Source organism: Typha latifolia, chromosome 15 (assembly GCF_019914945.1).
Source record: "Typha latifolia isolate L0001 chromosome 15, TyphaL0001v2, whole genome shotgun sequence".
NCBI classification, from domain to species: domain Eukaryota; kingdom Viridiplantae; phylum Streptophyta; class Magnoliopsida; order Poales; family Typhaceae; genus Typha; species Typha latifolia.
Window position 1 is genome coordinate 7,955,111 of NC_133100.1, and position 20,320 is coordinate 7,975,430.

Genomic DNA, 20,320 nt, shown 5'->3' on the forward strand with positions numbered 1-20,320 from the left:
ACTATGCTACACTAAAGTTTATATTAAAAGTACACATTTCTTTGAAAGATTTTCAAGTCAAATTTCTCAGATAATGTGCATAAAAAAGATACCGTCTCTATATTTATAGAACGTTAAGGCCTCAACGTCTCCCCGCCCTTCTCTCTATCTCTCTTTATATATATATATATATACATTTTGCACCTTGATCCTTGTTTTACGTGAGCCTTGTTTGAATATTTCTTCTTCCTCCTCAAATGACACCGGGCTTGGCTGGCCTCCAAACCATCACCCTCCTCCCCAGCCTGCTTTGAATCACACACAAAAAGATCGTTTGATAAGAGAGAATGAGAAGAGATTGATGCCCGTTGTATACGAGGAAGTCACACGTATAGGGTGGTGCACGAATTAAATCAGCCTGCACGAATTATAAAGCAGCCGCCCGGAGTTCCCGGAGTCTGGCATCTATGCCCGCCCCGGAAGGAAAGGCCGGTGACATCCGTGTTTGGCTCGTCTCCGGCCTCTTCTTCCTCATCCTCATCACGGGCGGCACGTTCCTCGTTCTCTATGTGGCGTTCCCTGAGAACGCCGTGCCGGGGTGGTTCCCCATCGCCGGCATGGTTTTGGTTGCTGTCCCGTGGTTTTTCTGGTTCCTGACGTGCGTCTACCGGTGCTTTTTATTCAGAGGAGACGACGAGGAGAGACAGCCGATCAGAGCCTCGTCAGTCACCCCGGTGGGAGGCGGAGGGCGACCGACCATCATCACCGCCCCGGCCGTAGACAATGAAATCGCCGTTGAATCCCCAGGCGGAGCGAGGAGGGTGCGGTTCGGCAACGCAACCGTCATGGGCTCGGCCGACGCTGCATGCAGCTCAGGAGGACCAGCGGCGGCACAAACAGTACAGCAAAGGAACGGCAACGTCCACTCCGATGATGGTTCATCTCATAGCGAGGTGCCTTTATCTTTGTCCGTGACTTGATCCTAGAATTAACAGCAACGATGAGCATTTTGTAAGCATAATAATAATTGATTTCTTCTTGTTTCGAATTTGTTCCTCCTCCTATCAGTTAATCAGTATCTCCTTCCATGAAGTTAGGCAAGAAATATAAATCACTGCACGTTCGTTGAGCAACCTATTCATATCTTGCATCTTGGATATGTAACACATACCTCATTTTCCTCACAACAAAATCCTTCTCCCCTTCATGACGTATCCAGAGGAAGAAATCATCACCAACTTTCATGACATTTTGCATACATAACCAGAGAATTGGAGATTACAATATGCTCTCTGGTGTGCGTATATGGTGTAATCTTCAAAACTTTCAGGTGACACTAGTGCATTTGTTTTGTTATCAGGAGAAAATGGCAAGAAATCAACCACATCATATTTAAACATTTCATCACAGATTGAGCTATTATATATATCAAATCATTTGTAACTTCTATTTTTCAACTTTCAACCAAATCATGCAACCAATAGCATAACCTCAATATTTCGCAGTCCTTGATTCAACAATCATGGGAAATTCAATCAGACATAATTGCTGCGTAGAGAAGGCACAGTACCTGAGACGGTGTTAGTAACTCACCAAACTATGGGCATTTCAACATGATAACAGACAGAACTTCGATTGATAGTTTGCATGTTAGGATGCATGCCAGTTCATCTTGAATACTTCAGAACATAACCATGCCATTGTTCAGTCCAGCAAAGAAGAGGAGCATGCAACATTTGCACCAAATCAAGATTCTCTTAATGCATAAATTGTTCAGCTAAAAGAAGATACATAAGAATTGGAGGGCATAACATGTCTATAACATCAGCAAGTCTAGTGCATTAGTTTTATATAGAGGATAGCACAACCAAAATTAATAATACTTGGTATATAGAGTAGGTAAATTGACTAGACCCGCATCCTCTTGGCATCATTCTCCGGTACATTTACATCGCTTCCATTTCCAGTCACCGTCTTTCCTTCTGGCCTGGGAGCCTGAAGAAATTCAAAATATTCTTGATTTGTCGCATCAATTTATACTTTAATCAGGGCTATTGTATGGTATATTGCAAAGCTCACATTTTCATCAGGAACAATAGCATATCTTTCAGATGGCGAAACCCAGATTTTCCCTGCATGACATAAAAGAACAGTGTGAGGCAATTCTCACATATATGTAGTATTGCATTTTTATGCTAACCTGACAAAGGAACCACTTTTGAGGATTCTAACTGCTTGCAACCAAACCCATCAGAGCTTAAAGCATCAATCATCTTAGGTGTATTCCTTCAAGAAAGCAACAAAAGATTTCCATTAATTATGATGATTTATGATAACTGGCTGCAATAGCTAAAATGTAACTTTAGTGAAAAACAAATGAGACAGAAGTGACAATGCAATGCTATTACAAGCAGGCTTTTAGCAAATAACTCTAGGCACTTATTTCTGCTCTAACAATGGTGAACTTAGATGACAAAGGAATTGTCATCCTTACTATTTGAGCCTTCAAGTAAACATAAAACAACACAGCCCTGGTAGTAAATTGATTCTGACTGAGCAAACAGTTCACATCCAACTCAAGTGGTCCAACATGATACTTGTCTCTTGAGCTAAACTATTATAATGCTCAATAATTGCATTTTTCTTGCATACATGTGATCAAACTGTTTTAAAAGGAAAGAAAGAAATAAATTCTTACATTCTCATTACTCATATGAATACTCCTAACATTTCTATTCATCTTTGCTTCATTATGTCTGTGCCATTTCTCATTATTCAACCTCATAAACTTTCTCCTGCTTTGAAGCACTACAAATGTTCCATAGTTACTCTGTGACATCTTGTATCCACCATTCAGGCAAATCAGCTATATACATTGACTCACATTCTTATGGTCTAAATTGGAAAAAATGACATAAGATTCACCAAAGAACAAATCCGTTATGTATTTCACTGCTAAAATAATACTACGAACTACTATATACAGCTCAATACTGTAAAATGTATGAGATCTATGAAATTACCTGTCAACGATATCTCCATGACCAAGCTGTCCGCTGGTACCCCGGCCCCAAGAAAAAATGTTTTTCCTTTCTGTAAGGGCAACAGTGTGCCTCCATCCACAAGAAATTTGGGTAATTTTCTGCAATTGAGTCCACAAATCATAATCAAAATATGATTGACACATTGACAGAAGAAGACACAATTAAAGATACTTATTCTGCCCTTGAATAAATGAATCAGCCTAGGGTAGTTCATAATTCATCCTGTCTAATAATGCAAAAGGTTCTGGTACCCTCTAACTATAAAGATTTGACAGTTAAATGCTTGAAGAGATGACATCAAACCTGTTCTTCTGGAAAATTGACCTCTACTGGGGAGCAGTGATCAACGTTATCGCCGACACCCAGTTGACCAAACTACATGAGAGAAAAGTGAAAATCATAGCACCAATAAACAGCAGATTGAAAAGCAAGAATGACATAAATTAAAGCAGCTACAATTCTGATAGCTGAAACAATCTCTGAGAAAAATGAAAGCCAGAGATGGGGACAAAAAGAACAGTGTAGTGCCATGCTTTTAGATATTATATGAAAATAAAAATAATAATAAAAGAAACATATCATAGAATTTCCATCATTTCAGCCAACTTTTGAAACTATTATTTGACTGTTGACATAAGTTCTACTTAAAGCAATGGATTTGTAAAGCAAAGAATACCACTGCACTTACAAACAGAGGCAACTACTCGTGCAGAACCATCTATGCTAGTCATGCTTAACTAAGGGAAGTGATGAAATTTCAAGTAGTAACTTTCAGTGTTCTAGTACTTGAATTAGTTACAAGAGAAACTTGTTCCATTTGGCTGAGATGGATTTGTTTCAGCCAGAACATCAGACCTTGATTTATGCTGGTGCTATAGATCTGAAGAAGCGCAACTGGTCAACTGCTGAGCAGATCATCAGTTGCTCTGGTTAGGATTCAGCGAATAGAAGTAGGGAAGGAAGTCACTAGACAGATGATTTGGTAGAATTCCGCTCTTCGTCAGGGATCATAATAAAAGTGAGTAGCTTTAGATGCATTTAAACAAAAAGGCTCATAGATCAAAATTGGCAAACTTCTTCGAGGACTGAGTAGGTCAATTTAATACACTCAAGCTCTGGTTATAGTGAACCACTCATGTTATAGGTATTATCTGAAATACATGTTTACTTCTGAATATAATCTCAAATATATCAAAGTAAAGGTATATAAAATTTTAAATCATTTGCAGCTTTAGTTTCCAGATTAAATCTTGTCCTTTGCAATTCCTAGAGAGCTATGAGAATTACGAGATTTGGATTTGGTGCAAATGATGAAGATATCCTTAATGTGTAGATTAATAACAGAAAATGACTCCCAACACAATTTAGATCTTCTGTAAAATCATAATTTCACAATTTCACTGATGCCGATTCAACTAGCTGACCTAATTTTTGAGTGATCTGGTGAGGCAACTCTAGGAAAAATGCACACTTTGTGACTGCAAGAGACAATATATCTTCACAAAATCATGGACATGTTATTTCACTATAACAAATTTGGGATCAATGAAAACTTAAGAGAGATTCACTTCGGAAAAGCATAGGAGGTAATAAATAATATAATAACAGTAGCAAGAGAGCAGAAAAAAAATAAGTTAAGAAGAAATTGATAGATTGAATACGGACCTTATTCCATCCGCATCCATAAAGTCTGCCATCTGATGTGAGTGCCATAGTATGTCTCCAGCCACCTGAAATCTGAAGAGAACCAAAACAAAGTTTACAGAATTAAGCCTGATTATGCCTAATAATGAAATCAATAAAAAGTAAAAAATATACACCAAATAAGAGCATAGACTAGAACAGATTATTTATTCTAACTGATGAAGGGCAGCAGAAAATGGAAGAGATAATGTAAAGAGCAAGTCAAATTTTGCTACGAATCAGGACCTGCGATATGCAGCTATCTTTTAGGGTTTCCAACTTATGAGGAATAAGATGATCTTCAAAATCTCCATGTCCTAGCTGACCATATTTGCTCCAACCATAAGTGTACAGGTTCCCAGAAGAGGAGACAGTTATTGTATGACGCCATCCACATGCAACAAGTACCATTTTTTGCCCCTGGAAATGTAAAATAGGTAATTGAGCCAAATATTTAAAGTGTGCAAAAGCAAGGAAAAGAAAAACAATATCTGAGGTAGCTAGTATAGATCTCATATGAGATGATGATGGAGTCAAACTAGCTTATCATAGTGAAACAAAATAACAAGTGTGCTAGGAAGAGAAGTTCCATATAAATGGAATGCTGTTAACTACTGGAGGCCTAAATCTCTAGAGGAGAACCCACTAAATGTTCCCCTAGCAGAACACAAAGTTTCAATCTGGATTAGTTGTTACTGGCACATCGGTTTCTCAATCCATAATTTCGTTCCCCCACCTTTTCTTCCATTAAGTCTTTTTTACCTTGTGCCGTAATGAAAGCACATCTTATCCCCCTCTTGGGGTGAAATCTCCATTCTTGAGATGAAAAATAATCTATTTAAGGCATTTTCAATGGCCCTTCGAATGCATGCAAATTATAAGCTGTATAATATAATAATTATCTCATAGTGCAATGAAAATTGTTGAGAATATTTAAATTTTCATGTTATAGGATAAGGGTGTGTTGCCTTTAACAGAGCTGAATTTAAAAGTCTCCAGTAAATTAAATTCCAGAAGCAACTAGAAGATGCAAAGATGCCTCAAAATTTGGAACTACAAGTAAAAGGTATTGACTGAAGTCCAAGATGGAATTTCAAGACTGAATCCATTGATCAAGCTAAATGATCAGAACCAGATTTGCATATAAATATTTGTAAAATTAAGCTTATGATCTTTTGCATCATAAACAACCGTACAGAAACAAAGTATACCTGAACAGAAGAAACCTTTTCTGGGATTAACCGATCATTACGGTCACCCAGGCCCAAATTCCCATATCGACCCCAACCCCATCCATAAAGTTCACCATCTTCTGTAACTGCAGCAGTATGCTCAGCCCCAGCAGCGACCATCTTGACAGCAACCCCCTAATAGTATTCCATTCTATCATTGCAAAGCATGTAATGACCCAAATAGAGACCTTCCCAGTTCCAAAACACAAGCCAAATTTTCATAGTTGGCATCAAAATATCACATGATAGAAGCATACTGTTCATCTGATATCTAGAAGATAAAAGCTAATGGAAACTAGGCTGATATTACATTCTTGACATGAATTTAACTGATCCTAAATATAAGGTAAACAATGTACAAATTCTTAATAAACCAGAACAGAGTAGTGCAAGAATAAAAGCAACATCTAGAGCAATCCTAGATCAAGAAAGTCTCTTGCTCCCACAAACTAGCAAGATTCACCCTTGTAAGATCAGCTAATTGAGTCAATTAAAAATTTAGAACTGGATCTCAACCTGGAACAAATTCTCTACCATTTGTTACTGGATTCTAATCAATGTAAACAGCAAGGACTTTAGCATCAAACCTGGAAGACAAAATCTCTTTTATTTCACAAACTCCCAGAAGATGATTAAAAGGTCAGTTACAGTTTTCTACTGAATCTCCTCAAGAAAAATTTATTGGACTCCACATTTCACTCACCCATATTTCTGTCTTGTCACAAACTTTAGTCACGAGAAATCTTTTATCTCAAATCAAACCATTACATCTCATAGCTCAAATTCAAAATAGTTTATGCAAAGAATAAAATAATAATAATAATAATAATAATAATAATAATAATAATAATAATAAACTATCCCAATCAAACATTTTGAATTAAAATATGCTGCAATGATAAAAGATGTTTGATGCAGAAAATAGATCTCTCAGGAAGCAAATCAGATGCATGATAACTCATTCCAAATTTAAGAAATGTTAGCTGCATATTGTACCTCAAACGCTTGAATTTTTTGTGGCACGAGGGAGTCTTCTGTGGTACCAAGACCAAGCTGGCCATTTTGGTTACGCCCCCAACTTCAAGAAATAATCATTAAATAATAAATGACTAAGAGCCCATTGATCATGAAAAAAGAAACACAATTTGAAAAGGATAAAATCTGAAAATGGCATTTAGCTGTCCGTCTTTAAATTTTTTACCTACATTTAGTTCGGATGTTTCCCTATTTTCCTTTTGTTAGGGTTTAGGTAAGTGGGAAATCTTAGGGTCAAGTCCTACAACTTTTAATGCTCCCTCAACCCCCAAAGAGAGAAAACCAAAGTCAATAGAAGTAGAATTACCTAGCTGCTTACCATGCTGATGCAGTTCAGAATGCAGGATAAGGTTGGTATCAGACTACTTTTACGTTTACAAATTCTGCTCATATCTTCCGTGGGGCCCTTCCAACTATCCTAGTAAGTAATAAATTGGTTATAACCCGAATTTTCCTCTTTCCATCTAGTTAAGGCTTCTTCTAGGATCAGAAGCCTGCAGAGTGAGGCACAACAAACCAAAATATTCCTATGAAGTTCCTACTGCGTTAATGCATTATCATCTATGATAAGTAATTGATTATAATTAAGGGATACATGCAAATTTAGTGCCACAAAAAGACATCATTTACCGAAAGGGTTTAACAGCCATGGAAAATATAAGGATATTGTAACTAGCCAAATAGGGAAAAAGAAAAGGTTATTAAAGTGCTATCAATTGCATAAATAGACACCAACCTTTGCACTTCCCCGTCCATAGTCACAGCCAAACAGTGACTATCCCCACAAGCTATTTGTTTAATCTTCAAGCCTTGTAATGCTTTGATCGGCTGAGGAGTAAATACATCACTCGAGTTACCATGACCCAACCTTCCAAAGTCGCCCCTACAAATACAAGAGAAAAACATATACAGTAGAATAAAGGAATATCTATAAAGAACAGAATGCGGCAAAATCCAGTAGCAAATGAAAAGCAATTCTCTTAGAAGGCTGAAATAAAATAAGTAAAGGGTATACATATAAGATCAATGAAATTGCTAACTGTTGAGTGATGAGGACATAAAGAAAATGTAAAACAATTTCCTTTTCATGTTGAAGAGGCATATGTTAACAAAACCAAATTTTAAATTCTTTTTCAATTTATAGCTATACAACAGTAATATTTGCGTGAATTTCTTTATTGTAAACTTGTTTTTTTCTCTCTCTCTCTCTCTCTCTCTCTCTCTCTCTCTCTCTCTCTCTCTCTCTCTCAATTGTGTTTTATACACAAACAGGAAAAATGACTAAATCATAAATGGAAATTCCATTTTCACAGTCACAATGAAGTGGCTTTATAAGTTAGTCCCGACCGGCACTCGAATTAACAAGTTTTTTTACCTCTCCAATTGTCCTACATAAGTCCAAAACATATTGGTTTCCTTTTTTGGCTGCTTGATCAAAAAATACAACATTCTTTGTTAGGCACTACCATTATGGTATCCAATGGATGCGGCATGGAAGGCTTAGCAAATGCACTTCCTTTGGATGATACTACTCTCGTGCATATTTTTCAGTTAAACAACAAGTAGCTTATCTTGTAGCACAAGTAAATAGGTCTCCTCTGATCTATAGAAATGGCACATGAAATTCATGTCATGTAAAGAAGAAAATAACTAATCAGTAAGAAACCAACAATTTTCAATTGAACCATAAAATGTTCATGGAAATAAAGCACACCAGCCCCAACTGTAAATTTGCAATTCAGACTCAGAATATGCAGTTGTATGATCAGCTCCACATGTGATAGAGGCAATCCCTGGGCTGTCCAAGGCACTCAATAGTGTTGGCAAAAGTCGGTCTTCAGCATCTCCATGACCCAGCTGCCCATCTTCACCTCTTCCCCAAGAGCAGATAACATTGCCAGCTGTAACATATCAGACCATTAGCCTATAATCTAACATGATTATGTCACTCATGTACACAATGCTAATGTTGAAGGTGATACATCAGCTGAACATGTATGGAATTACAGACTTATTTCCTTTTCAATCTAAAAATTGTTACTCTAAGAAAGGAAGGCAGTAAGTTTAGCTGTTATAAATCCTACTTAAATTACATGATAAAAAAAAGGCGATAATATAGCTTTCAATTATTAATCTTTGTTCTACAACCACCATTACTTCAAGGACGTAAACTGTGAAAGGACTAGTATTTGCAACAATCTAGCATTACACCAACGTTACTGCCGCAGGAACAAGGAAAACAGAAAGCAGACTACTGATATTTCAAAAGTGATATGCCAAAACATGGCAATACCCGATGAAACACAGTTTTCAAGACAATTTGGAAGTTATGTTGTTCGTGGAACAACTGAAATACGCCATCACCACACCAACCATCCCAAAAGTGGAATGCAGTTCATATCCACGCCCAAGTCCCATGGAAGTCAATTCCCTTTATAAGACACCAAATTCACCATCCCACTCCCTTCCAAAGATACAAGCAAGTAACACCCCAATCAAACTGGGGTACGAACGCAAGGACCCAAACCAATTACAAGATTTCTAGATTCAAAACTAAGACAAGGATTCCGAAAGACTCACAGAGGAGCGCGACGGAATGGCTGGCTCCGGCGGAGATGAGGAGGACTTCCCGAGACGGCGCGGCCGCCTCGCCGACACTTCCGCCTTCCGCCATCTTCCACACTACCCGGAAGTGGAGAGAGAGAGAGAGAGAGAGAGAGAGAGAGAGAGTGGCTTTGCGACAGTGAGAGGAAAAATATCTTGCCTGTTTAAATAAACGAGCGGAGGAGAGGAGGTCCCTTTTTTGCATTTATACCCCCTCAAGATTTGGTATTTGCTAAACATACTTCTTTAAAAAAAATAAAAACTTTTAGATATATTTTCCCAACATGAGCTATTTTGAAGTAAAAAAGAAAAAAGGCCTTATTACAATTAAGAGGTTATCAAGGCATCTATTCATAATCAATCAATTGTGATGTGGTGCTCAACTTCTCATGCTCAAGGGTTTGATACATATACTTACAGATATATAAATAAGGACATTATCAAGGATATATAAGCAAAAAGACCACGCGAGATAAACTAAAAGAGTGGGTTTAGAAATGGGGGTTTTAGAAATGGGCGGAGAAAGAGGCAAGCAAGCGGCCGCATTGAATGCGTGAGGGGGACCTCTCTAATGCATCCGCCTTTCTTCAGTGAGGACCGTCCACGTAACATTTCACCCACCCACCCACCCACTTATTAATATTAACTCTTTACTGGGCCCACTTCTCTCTCTCTATTTCCAATCTACATAATAAATTAAATTATCCTTAATTTTGGATTATAAAAATCTAACAGTTACAATGCAATCTAGTTCGCCGAAAAGGATAAGGTGCAATTTTGACTTTGTGTAACTTTGTATGTCAGTCAACATCCCAAAACATTTGAAGGGTGAAAAGTTTGATCAATTATTTGCAAACAATTTGTGCCGTCACTGTCTTTTGAAGGTGTGATGGTAGCAGTGAAATAAATAAGATTCACACTGACAGTGCCAATTATTTCAATGTCACATGAAAATTTAGCACATAAATGCCTTAATTATTGCTCTGTTGCAAGGGAATTGTCATCTTCACTAGCAGATAGATTCATCATGGCTAATAACAGCAATTTGGCATGGCATTGTTTGGTTGTCGTTTTAAATTTTAATACTAATATGGATTGCCATCGAAGTGAGGTAACTGGGACTTTGCCCAAAAATTAAAGCTTATATATAGCATGTGGGTCCTACTTTTATTTTTATTTTATTTTTTTAATATTTTGATAAAATTTCCACAATTTTTTATTTTAATAATGTTTAGCTTCATGGAGTAGATAACAAGTAAGCCAGAATCACAGCGGATTAATATTGTTGGTAGATAATATTTATATTCATATTAACTATATCAGGAAAGACTTTGACTCTCTCTCTCTCTCTCTCTCTCTCTCTTAACTGCGACATTAATCATCTTGAATAGAAGTCTTACCCACAATGTCACATGGCTAGTTGACCGAGTTGTGACCAACCTAGTGATCGTCTGCAGCTCCGGTTGCAATAACTTCTTTTGGCTGCTAATCAAGGAGTGCCGCGTACGTGGTTGCATTAATATCCTGCAGGTGGGGCTGCACGCGAGCTACTCCCGACCACTAGCAGGTAGAGGGACAAGCTACCGACTTCTCTTTTGAAGAGAGTTAAGGAGTCAAACTTACTCATTAACTCTAAGCATGATTAAGGTCAGCTTTTAATATATCAATTAATGACTCTTTTTTTCTATCATTCTAGAACCGAGAAATAGATTGGACAAACCTGAATATAAAATTATTTAAATTTCTGAGCTAATACTTCAAGCTGTTGTATCACCGGACTGATCTTCAAAGCCACTACACTAATCCCCACGATCTCCTGTTGTGGAATAATAACGTGCTGCTAAATATTGAAATTAGTAGATTACACTGTATGCATAGAAAAAACTAGCTTGTCGTGACATATTTATTGAAAAGTTTAGCTTAACTATTTGATCTATATATTTTACTTATAAATTAGCTTATAAGTTTATAATCTATGAATAAGAATTCATTAACTTGTTCCAACTATTATATCATTTGAGCCCAAAACCTAATTTAATTTGTGTACCTCTTCATAAGCCAAGCCGAGAGAAATAATATCTCACCGAACTATTCCAAATACAAGGGCCTCGTTTACTCCGGACATAAGATTTTTTAGGAATAAAACATAATATAAATTAGATATATTTATAATTTTATTATTTAGTTGTAAAATATAATAATTATCTTCAATAAATTAATATAAATTATATTTGGTTACTAAACTATAAATAAATTTGTTAATTTTAATACAAATTTTACTAATTAGAAAATATAAGTAATTTTTTCGCAACTTTTTATCTGTGGTCAAATTTTGTGCATAACTCGTCGTATGACTTAAAAAAATCCGACTAAAATAAATATTTTTAAGAAAGAAAAACCAATTTATGAGAAAGTATATCTTATGCACCTATCAAATGTCTCAAGGTTTAAAAGCTTTATTACTGAAATAAAATAATGATAAGCTGCTAAGCAACATTATTTCACTGCTGTTATCTCTTTGGACCCACAAATCCTAACACTTCCTTTCAACTACTACTTTCAACTACTAGATGACTTGGAAGCCAATCAAGTCCTGCCATTTTTATTTTTATTTTAGTTTAAATCTCGTACTTATTGATTGGCAGGTCCTTCCAATTCAATATATTATGTAAAGATGTACTACAAACAACAAATGGCATTTAACAGTATCAAAATCCTAAAAAAACCTTATAGGATTTTTTTTTTTTTGAAAAAAAAAAAGTGGGTCCTTTGAATTTATTCTTCCTCAATTATCAAGTGAGCCCACTTTGTGAAATAATTAGGCAAGTAGGGCACTACACCATATCTCATTTAGGTGATTGGTGCTAAAGGTGTTTAATTTTTCATATGTTTTATAGAGTGAGAACTCCTCTTCATGCCTTCTTTTCATAGGCCTAGGATCTGAAACTAGATCGAGTCAGGAAGGGTATCATAGATTCTGGAAGTAGGCAGAGAGTTATTGTAAATTAGGTTTTAGGTAGGTGAAGAAGAGAAGCATTCATGTTGTTGCATAGTTCTCCTAGAAATTTTTGAAGTCTTTTGTTTGAAAAAAACATCTCTAGGAGCTTATAACAGTAGAATTCCCACCTTGGAGGATAAGGAACATCATTGTTGATGACTAGAAGTTGATGATTAACTATTTTTATACTTCTAGAGGAGGCTTCTGTGTGGCGGATAGATTAGCTAATATTCTGAGAGAAGTGAAAATTTAATGGTGCCACAATTTGACAGATGCCGCTATTATTCGAACCCGAATATATTCATAAAATATGAGCTTATTTAATTATTTGAATATTATTCTATTGGCGAATAGGTTAGCTAATGTTGCTGGGAGACTGGATCAAAATTTTGGGCAGCTGAGTGCACTAATGCATTGCCACATAGTTGTAGTTTCTTAACCCTATTTGCTTTGAGAATAGAGAAAAGTTTAGAATAGCTATTCTAGATTATTGCACCTAAATTTATATCTCTAATCTAGAATAATAATCTTATGCATCACCTTCTTACTTTTTAATATAACATAAAATTGAGATAAAGTAAAAATTAACTCAAATACTTTTGATTTAACATATAAATTTAAATTAAGATTATTATTATAGGTATGTACTGCATACTTGTAAGACAGATGGATGGCAGGAGAAAAGAGATGGGTGAGAAGATTACCTAGAAATTTTGGGTTTGTAAGAAGGAAATCGATAGATGGTAGGAGAGAGGCAAGATGATTTTTAAAATAATTTTAATCAAATTAAGTGTAATATTAGAAGAAAAAAAATTCATAAAGCAACAGGTGGTACAAGTGTAACTGGATTCAGCTCTCCTTTAATTATAAAAAAAATAAAAACTAAAAGCTAATAAAAATTTTTTTTCCTCATTTAGCTATCCAGAGAACAAGGTTAATGGACCACAAAGCCCAGTTGGGTCCAATTATGCCCTAGCCCGGAGTTGGTCTCAATCATTTATAAAGGTCAAGTGATAAAAATTTCAACATGTAGATGGAGTCTTAACTCACTACTTCCCAATCACTACATTCCCATGCCAATTTATTCATAGTCTTCTGGAAATGTCTGCCAATTTAAAGTCAAAAAGATGGACAAATTGTTCAAGCTTTGAAGTTTTTACCTCTGTACTATTGAATAGATGGAAAGTCTTATATCTAAAAAGTCTACACTTTGCTCTGCAAAAGGTCTAAACTTCTTAGAAGAATATGTCATCAAATGACTTGGAAAGTGTCTGATAAAAGGCAGTTGCATCCTAAAGTGCAAGACTTTTATTTCACTTCTTGATTAATATATACAGACGGATCAACTCAGCCATGAATCATTCCCTCATTGTCATGACTAGTTTGGAAATATATACAAAGTAATTACTAGCAGCAACTACAACAACAAAACAAGTCCAGTGCTCCAGTTACTGCAGTCAGGATTAGTACCAAAATTTACTAATTATATAAGAACTTTAGAATCACTTAGAGCACCACTTTAACTTGAGATCCTTCCATTCTTCTACCCATAGACTATAACTTGAATGTGGAGCCAATACATCTATGGACACATCTTTCCTCTCAACCAACTGCTTGGAGTAAGACTCAAAATTGTTCAACTTCTTCCATAGTTGCGCCAATTTGATAGAATCAGTCTCATTCCTGACATCCTCTATCCACTCCTTTGCTTCTTCAACCTTAGCCCAGAAGCATGAATCCTGCGTTAACCCCGCAAACTTGCTCCTCTTAAAGTTGGAACTCTCCACATTGTCCTTTCCTTTCCACCATCTATCAAACACCTTGTACCTCCTCTCCCTCCCATGAGTCAAGTAGTGCCCCTTACCCTTGTGATTCTGATTCCGATAGTACTCTGCAATATCCAATGGCTCAATGAGAAGCATGTAGAATTGAGCTGCATTGACCCACTTGGATCGCTTATGGAGATCATGCGGAAGCTGGTTGTTCTGAAGCATGTTGATGACATCGTCCCAGAAATTACCTAGCTTGATGCGGTTCATGTTTGCCTTTGAGTCCTTTTTCGGAGATTTCCTGAGCTTGAAAGAATCATAGTATCCCATGTCATCATCACAGGAGGCCTTGTACCATTCTATCTGAGCGCGGCAAGGTGTTATCTTGCCCAGCCTTAATGCTAGATTGGCGCAGTTTAAGTTAGGACTACGCCCCATCCTCTTCGACATCTTTAAGCATTCGCAAGCTGCCATGGCTCCAATGCCCTGTCAGTCATCTTGTTAAATACCGTTCAAGTACAACCAACAAAATCTTTATCGACAAGTACAAGTCTGAAAATTTATATAACCTTAACTCCAATTCCTGAAGCCCTGAGTGCGAGGGAGATCCCTGCGTCATAGTTTGATTTGGTAGCCTCGTCTTTTTCAATCAGAATTCTCTTTTTTAGCAGCAAGTGCTGTGGCATTTGCACCACAAGATCCCCATAACATAGATGCTGTGCTTCGATGCTAGAATCCGCGGTCCATGCAGTAACAAACGTAACATAGAGCATCTGCACTGCTACTGAACTATCAATGCAAACTGCACCCTCCATAGAACACAATGCGTAGCTTCCAAATGGCCTATATGGGTTTCTGTCTTGAGCCACTGCAGAAAACTTCTGTTCCATTGCAGCTGCACCAGTGTGCATCGAGATAAACTTATGCAGCTCGGCTTTCTCTTCATCAGATAGCTGCAATGTGGGCATTGCAAACTGTGGATGGCGCATAGCGAACTGCTGCAACTGCAGGTTGGCTACAAGATGAGGAGAGATGGAGTTGAGGGGGCAGAAGAGGAGCCTTGGCATGATGTCGTGCTGTGCAACAACATGGCAGAAATTACCACACCATCTCTCCCTCAGAATAGCTCTGGATAAAGCCTGATTCCCCAGTAATGGACTTCCAAAGGTGATGCATAAGAGAGAGGTGGTGGAGGAAGGAAAAGATGAGCAGGATGATGAGCAAAGGAGGTGAAGTGCTGCTAGGGAAGCGATGGAGCCTCCAATGGAGTGGCCTGTGAAGATTACTGTTTTGTTCTTGGTGTCTTCTAGCAGCATCTAACCGTGAAGAGAAGAAAGAAGAAAAGGGTCAGATAACTCATAATTCTGAGGTTAAAAGCCAAACCATCATCATGTTGATTGAATCTCCAGTTGGTTAGGTTGAGATCACAACACAATAACAACTTACAAATTAAAACTATACGATGAAAGGAGAACAAAATCCATGGTAAGATTTTCCCCCAATTCACAAACGTGAAAAAGATTATCTGCACTGTTTTGATTACTGCATGAGTACTTCCAATACAGAGAGATCAAGACTAAGTTCCATATATCACCTGGTATCTAGTATGGCTTCATGAAGTTAGAAAGACCTTTTTGTTATATAAAAAATAAGTGCCTTCCTTTCTGAACTATCGGCCACCTGCCCATTAACCCATGAGAGTCACCTAGGTTAATCGGCTAGACATAGAGCTAACCCTCACCTTTACAATCTAAGCAGCCATATATCATCCAATCATCACTGGAAAATAGAATCAACAACACAAGATTTGAATCCATGATCCTCTTATCTACATTACGGTTGAAAACCAGCTAAGCTCAATACCATCGACATGAAGTGGGGTATTTAAGTTTAGGTTAGTTTTTATTTCAAATAGTACCTAGTGTTCTGGATAACCTATATGATAGACAAGCCAAGTATTTGATAATTTTTCCTTCAATATAGAATTTATAATTCAATTCATACAAACATCCTCCCTAGTAATAACGGTAAGACTGTGAACATTGTGCCATCTCTGAACTTTGCATTCATGAGGCCTCATGCACTAAGAAACCCACTTCTTAGTCTATGTATAAGCAGTTATAGCACAATTTAAGATAAATACTCTTGTAATGGTATAGCTGGTTATGCTACTTCTTAGACCTAGACAAAAGAGAAGACGACCAACAGATATCCACAACATTTGAATGGTAGACATGCATCAGAAAAGGCTGTCAATCTAAAGATTCCACCTTTTGTAATCCAAAGTATCAATGCCCCACTGCTCGCCAATAAATACAAAAAGACCTAATCAAATCAATCTCTTAAGAATAAAGTTAGGCATATCCTCCAATGATTTAGATTGTGCAAGCTGTTCTTTTATGCATGATAATTGTTTTGTCAATTTAGCACAACAGAATGAATTAAAAGTAAAAAAAAACATATCAAACATTGATTAGAGAAGGTAAATCAATTAAGCTGCTTTCTTGTGAAATCTTGGCCAGCTTTTGCGGCTGCAGTAGTTACACTTTCTAGTTTGGCTGCTATGGAACAAGGGTCATTGTGACAACTGCAGGGTGTAGTAGGACCTACTGATCTGAAACATACAGCTATAAGACAATTTGCACAGGAAAAGGACAAGTTCATATTAGGATGCCCAATATATGATGCCAGCCTACATATGAGCTAGACAGTCCAGAATTCCGGTTCTTCCCAACAAAATCTAAAGCTTCTACATCATTTGTTAGAAGTTTGAATGCAACCCCTTGGCCTACATAGTTTGCTTAGCTGATCTTATACTGATGTCAAGCCTTAGATCTTAAATTAGTACTATAAATTATTAATTCATCAACTCTCTAAAAACTTAAGCGGTTGGTTAGAAAACAATTTATCTTTTAAATTCTAACACAAATAAATCAGATATTCACATCATCATAAAGGATAGAGGTACATTTCAGAAATAAGATTCAGGTACTTCTGAATTTTGATTGCCATTTCCTATTTACTAGAAATTTCTATTCTAGCCTTTGACCCAAAAAGAGATTGTTGATGTCCAACAAACTGCAACAAATTAAGAAGCAAGATGTAATCTTGCTTCTTAAATATAACAGAATTCATCAAAATAGAATCAAAGAAGTCGAATTCGGCGCTTAATTACCTGGAATTCAGGGGTATTATAGAGGGCAACGAAAACGTGCAAGGCCAAGGCCTGGACCAGCACCTCCTCCCCTTCGCCGCCGGCTAGCGTCGCGAACATCCCCCGCGCCGCGCCGCCGTCGATCGGGACCGCGCCGAACACCTCGGCATCGCCGCCTTCGGCGACTGAAAGCGCCGCGTGGACGCCAGAGAACGCGACGCACACCGTGTCGCCGTACCTGGCGGCGGCGAAGCTGGAGCCGCCGCCGTCGGCTAGCTTGCACTGCTGCCACGCCTGAGCCAGCAAAGGGGAGGACGCCAAGAGAGAACCCAATACATGGCTCGTCTCAAACCTTTCGAATTCGGCCCGGCGCCAAAGTTACAAAGTTAGCTTTATATAATATATATATATATACATATATACATATATATGTAACGAAACTCATTCACTCCATATCCATTCATGTCAGAGGAAGATGAATGAATACTTACATAGAATTCTCTTCTTCCTTCTTTCTTCCTCCTTCCATGGTCTCCGAGAAACCCGTTTGAACGAGGAGATCAGATGCGAGGGTCTTTCCCCTTTAGCTTTCACTTTTTCACGCGTAGGATTAAATTCTAGACAAAGACTTGCAATGACTTCATGGTGCGATTTTGATAGCATCTGCGTTCTAGAATGATCCCACTGTAAAGTTATAATTATAACTCATATTATTCTCTTGGGCATTTCAACAAACATTTTGCATGTGGGCTATAAGATAAAAATTACAAATAGCCGCCTACAATTTGGCTACATTATAAACGAAGCCTTCCTTTTAAATTATTAAGATTTTTTTACATAATTGTCACTCTTAAATCATTGAGTTGACTATTTTATCTTTATATAAATTATTTTAAATATTTAAAGCTAATTTAAGTTCAACAAAACTATTCACATTATTGAAAATTCGTAGTTACTATTGAAATGGGTAAGTTTATTTTGCGATCTGGACATAAGAAAATTATATAAATTTAGGTAGTGGTAGCCTCGTGAGTTAGAGTTCTAATGACTTTAGAAATCGAAGATTAGGATGAGGAGTTAAAAAATAAAACAGTTGAGAGATGTCAAAACGGTAAATATCCGACGTTGCGGTAGTCGTCGGAGGATGGCAGACGGCCAAGAGTGGTAGTGTATGACAAAGCAATCTAACAACTATGATAAAAAAAATAAGAATAAAAATTATAACTTGTTTATACTCAGATTTCTTCAATGAATCTTATCAACACATATCCACTCCTATTTATAGGAGTATAATCCCTAGCGGATCGGATCTACATACGAATTATCTGATTTATTTAAAATTAAAAATAATAACGTAAAACTAAGTAACTAAATTTAGTCGACTCAACTTGACTTGATAGAAACAGTTTAATATTAAAAATCTCTCAGATCTTTACCATTTTTGTGGTTCTGGAGTTAGTTACGATTGATGGGTGCGTAGAACACTGGAACGAAAACGCCAAGCACGACAGAAGGAGAGAGAGAGAGAGAGATAGATGAGATGAGGTAAACAATGAGATGTGATCACCATCAAAATTTTAGATGACTCCTTAGAACGAAGAAAATTTCAAATGTTGGTGATGGTCAACAACACGTGTAATAAATTTGAGTCCTTATTTCTAGTTTTTAAAACCAGATTAGGAGCCTTTGACCAAACTAGCCGTCCCAATTCTTTTATTATATAAATTATTGAACCTGAAAGCAATTTTATATGGAGTTTTTTGAGTGGTTTAAAATAAGTTACTCGTCCACTTAACAATTTAATTTTTAAAAATATACATAATTTTGTATATAAGTTTTAAAGTGTTATTAGAACTATATAAAAAAAATTGAGTTAGACTTAAAAGTAGTCAAAAAGCTCCCAATCTAGTATACTTTAAAAACTAGATGAGTTAGAAAATTACTGACTAAGATAATAATTTTTAAATATAAGTAAATTAACTAGGTCGACAATTTATGTAAAAATTTTAAATAACTCTTAAGAAAATTGATAAATGCTTGGAAAAATATTTTCATATAAATTATTTCCTAATTCACCAACTTTCAAATAAATTGGTGATTGGGTTAGTAATTTATGTGATTTTATTTTCATACTTAGCAATTTTCTTAGTGATTTTCAAATTTATATATAAGTCACTAACCTAAGTCTCCTACGAATTAAATAAAATTTAGCACACTTAAAATAGTAAAAAGTTCTCAATAAATTTAGGTACCTTTGAAAATAATATAAGTATTCTTTTAAGAGTAATTGTGCTAGTCGAAATTTGTAACGCATTTGTTTATTTCTTGGCTGGCGCAGTGTTTTATTCCAAGATCACTATTTCAAGAGTTTATTTTATTTGATGTTATATTAAATTTAAAAAAAAAAAAATATATATATATATATATATATATATATATATACAAATTTATGAACTCTCCACGAGTTATGATTTCAGTGGCAAATTATATAAAAATTTCTCGAGATTCAAAATTAGACCGAGACGTCGACGTAGTCCATGACCCAAACCTAGACCTGACTGGGGCCCACTTCGTAATACGATGCCAAAATGTAAAGGGCCAAAGGACTTGCAAGTAGGGCTGTCAAAATAATTTAGCCAGTTCGAGCCAAGCTCGAGCTCGGCTCGATGATAATGGTAGATCAAGCTCGGCTCAAAAATAGGCTGAGCCGAGCTTGATCATTAAAGCTAGGCTTGAAATTAAATTCGAGCCAAGCTTGATCCCAAGCCGGCTCGATCGAGTTAGCTCTATAAGGCTCGAATATATATATATATATATATATA

The 20,320-nt window shown here is 36.6% G+C and overlaps 3 protein-coding genes across 4 annotated transcripts; 1 reads left to right on the forward strand and 2 right to left on the reverse strand.

Annotated features, from left to right (window-relative positions):
* The first annotated feature begins 446 nt into the window (after nt 1-446).
* LOC140802197 (uncharacterized) lies at nt 447-959 on the forward strand. Its single transcript, XM_073157640.1, has one exon. It carries the CDS (start codon nt 447-449, stop codon nt 957-959), a length of 513 nt encoding a protein of 170 aa, XP_073013741.1.
* Nucleotides 960-1,714: 755 nt separating this feature from the next.
* On the reverse strand, nt 1,715-9,750 carry LOC140801653 (ultraviolet-B receptor UVR8). The gene is made up of 12 exons (XM_073156871.1): nt 9,554-9,750; nt 8,688-8,874; nt 7,710-7,856; nt 6,935-7,016; nt 5,918-6,073; nt 4,953-5,126; nt 4,689-4,760; nt 3,327-3,398; nt 3,003-3,121; nt 2,180-2,265; nt 2,059-2,111; nt 1,715-1,974 (listed from the first exon to the last, which is right to left on the reverse strand). The coding sequence occupies exons 1-12, from the start codon at nt 9,645-9,647 to the stop codon at nt 1,888-1,890; spliced, it is 1,329 nt and encodes a 442-aa protein (XP_073012972.1). The 5' UTR covers nt 9,648-9,750; the 3' UTR covers nt 1,715-1,887.
* A 4,097-nt stretch (nt 9,751-13,847) lies between these two features.
* On the reverse strand, nt 13,848-18,222 carry LOC140802101 (lipase-like PAD4). Of its 2 annotated transcripts, XM_073157532.1 has the most exons (5): nt 17,990-18,164; nt 17,520-17,850; nt 14,914-15,660; nt 14,596-14,830; nt 13,848-14,466 (listed from the first exon to the last, which is right to left on the reverse strand). In XM_073157532.1, exons 1-5 carry the CDS (start codon nt 18,025-18,027, stop codon nt 14,078-14,080), a joined length of 1,740 nt encoding a protein of 579 aa, XP_073013633.1. In that variant the 5' UTR covers nt 18,028-18,164; the 3' UTR covers nt 13,848-14,077. The 2 variants fall into 2 exon arrangements, with proteins under 2 accessions (XP_073013633.1, XP_073013632.1); XM_073157531.1 differs by having other exon boundaries at nt 13,848-14,830; nt 17,990-18,222.
* Nucleotides 18,223-20,320: the final 2,098 nt, after the last annotated feature.

Bases quoted from the DNA above. Each gene is read 5' to 3' on its own strand.
- LOC140802197 (XM_073157640.1), top strand. From the start codon at position 447: ATGCCCGCCCCGGAAGGAAAGGCCGGTGACATCCGTGTTTGGCTCGTC.
- LOC140801653 (XM_073156871.1), bottom strand. From the start codon at position 9,647: ATGGCGGAAGGCGGAAGTGTCGGCGAGGCGGCCGCGCCGTCTCGGGAA. The intron at 4,761-4,952 runs GTCCTGATTCGT...GGTTCTCTTCAG, and splicing joins AAGATAGCTGCATATCGCAG to ATTTCAGGTGGCTGGAGACA. The intron at 1,975-2,058 runs GTGAGCTTTGCA...GAATTTCTTCAG, and splicing joins CTATTGTTCCTGATGAAAAT to GCTCCCAGGCCAGAAGGAAA.
- LOC140802101 (XM_073157531.1), bottom strand. From the start codon at position 18,027: ATGGAAGGAGGAAGAAAGAAGGAAGAAGAGAATTCTAT. The intron at 15,661-17,519 runs GTAATTAAGCGC...CTTCACGGTTAG, and splicing joins ATAATACCCCTGAATTCCAG to ATGCTGCTAGAAGACACCAA. The intron at 14,831-14,913 runs GTTATATAAATT...GATGACTGACAG, and splicing joins CTTCAGGAATTGGAGTTAAG to GGCATTGGAGCCATGGCAGC.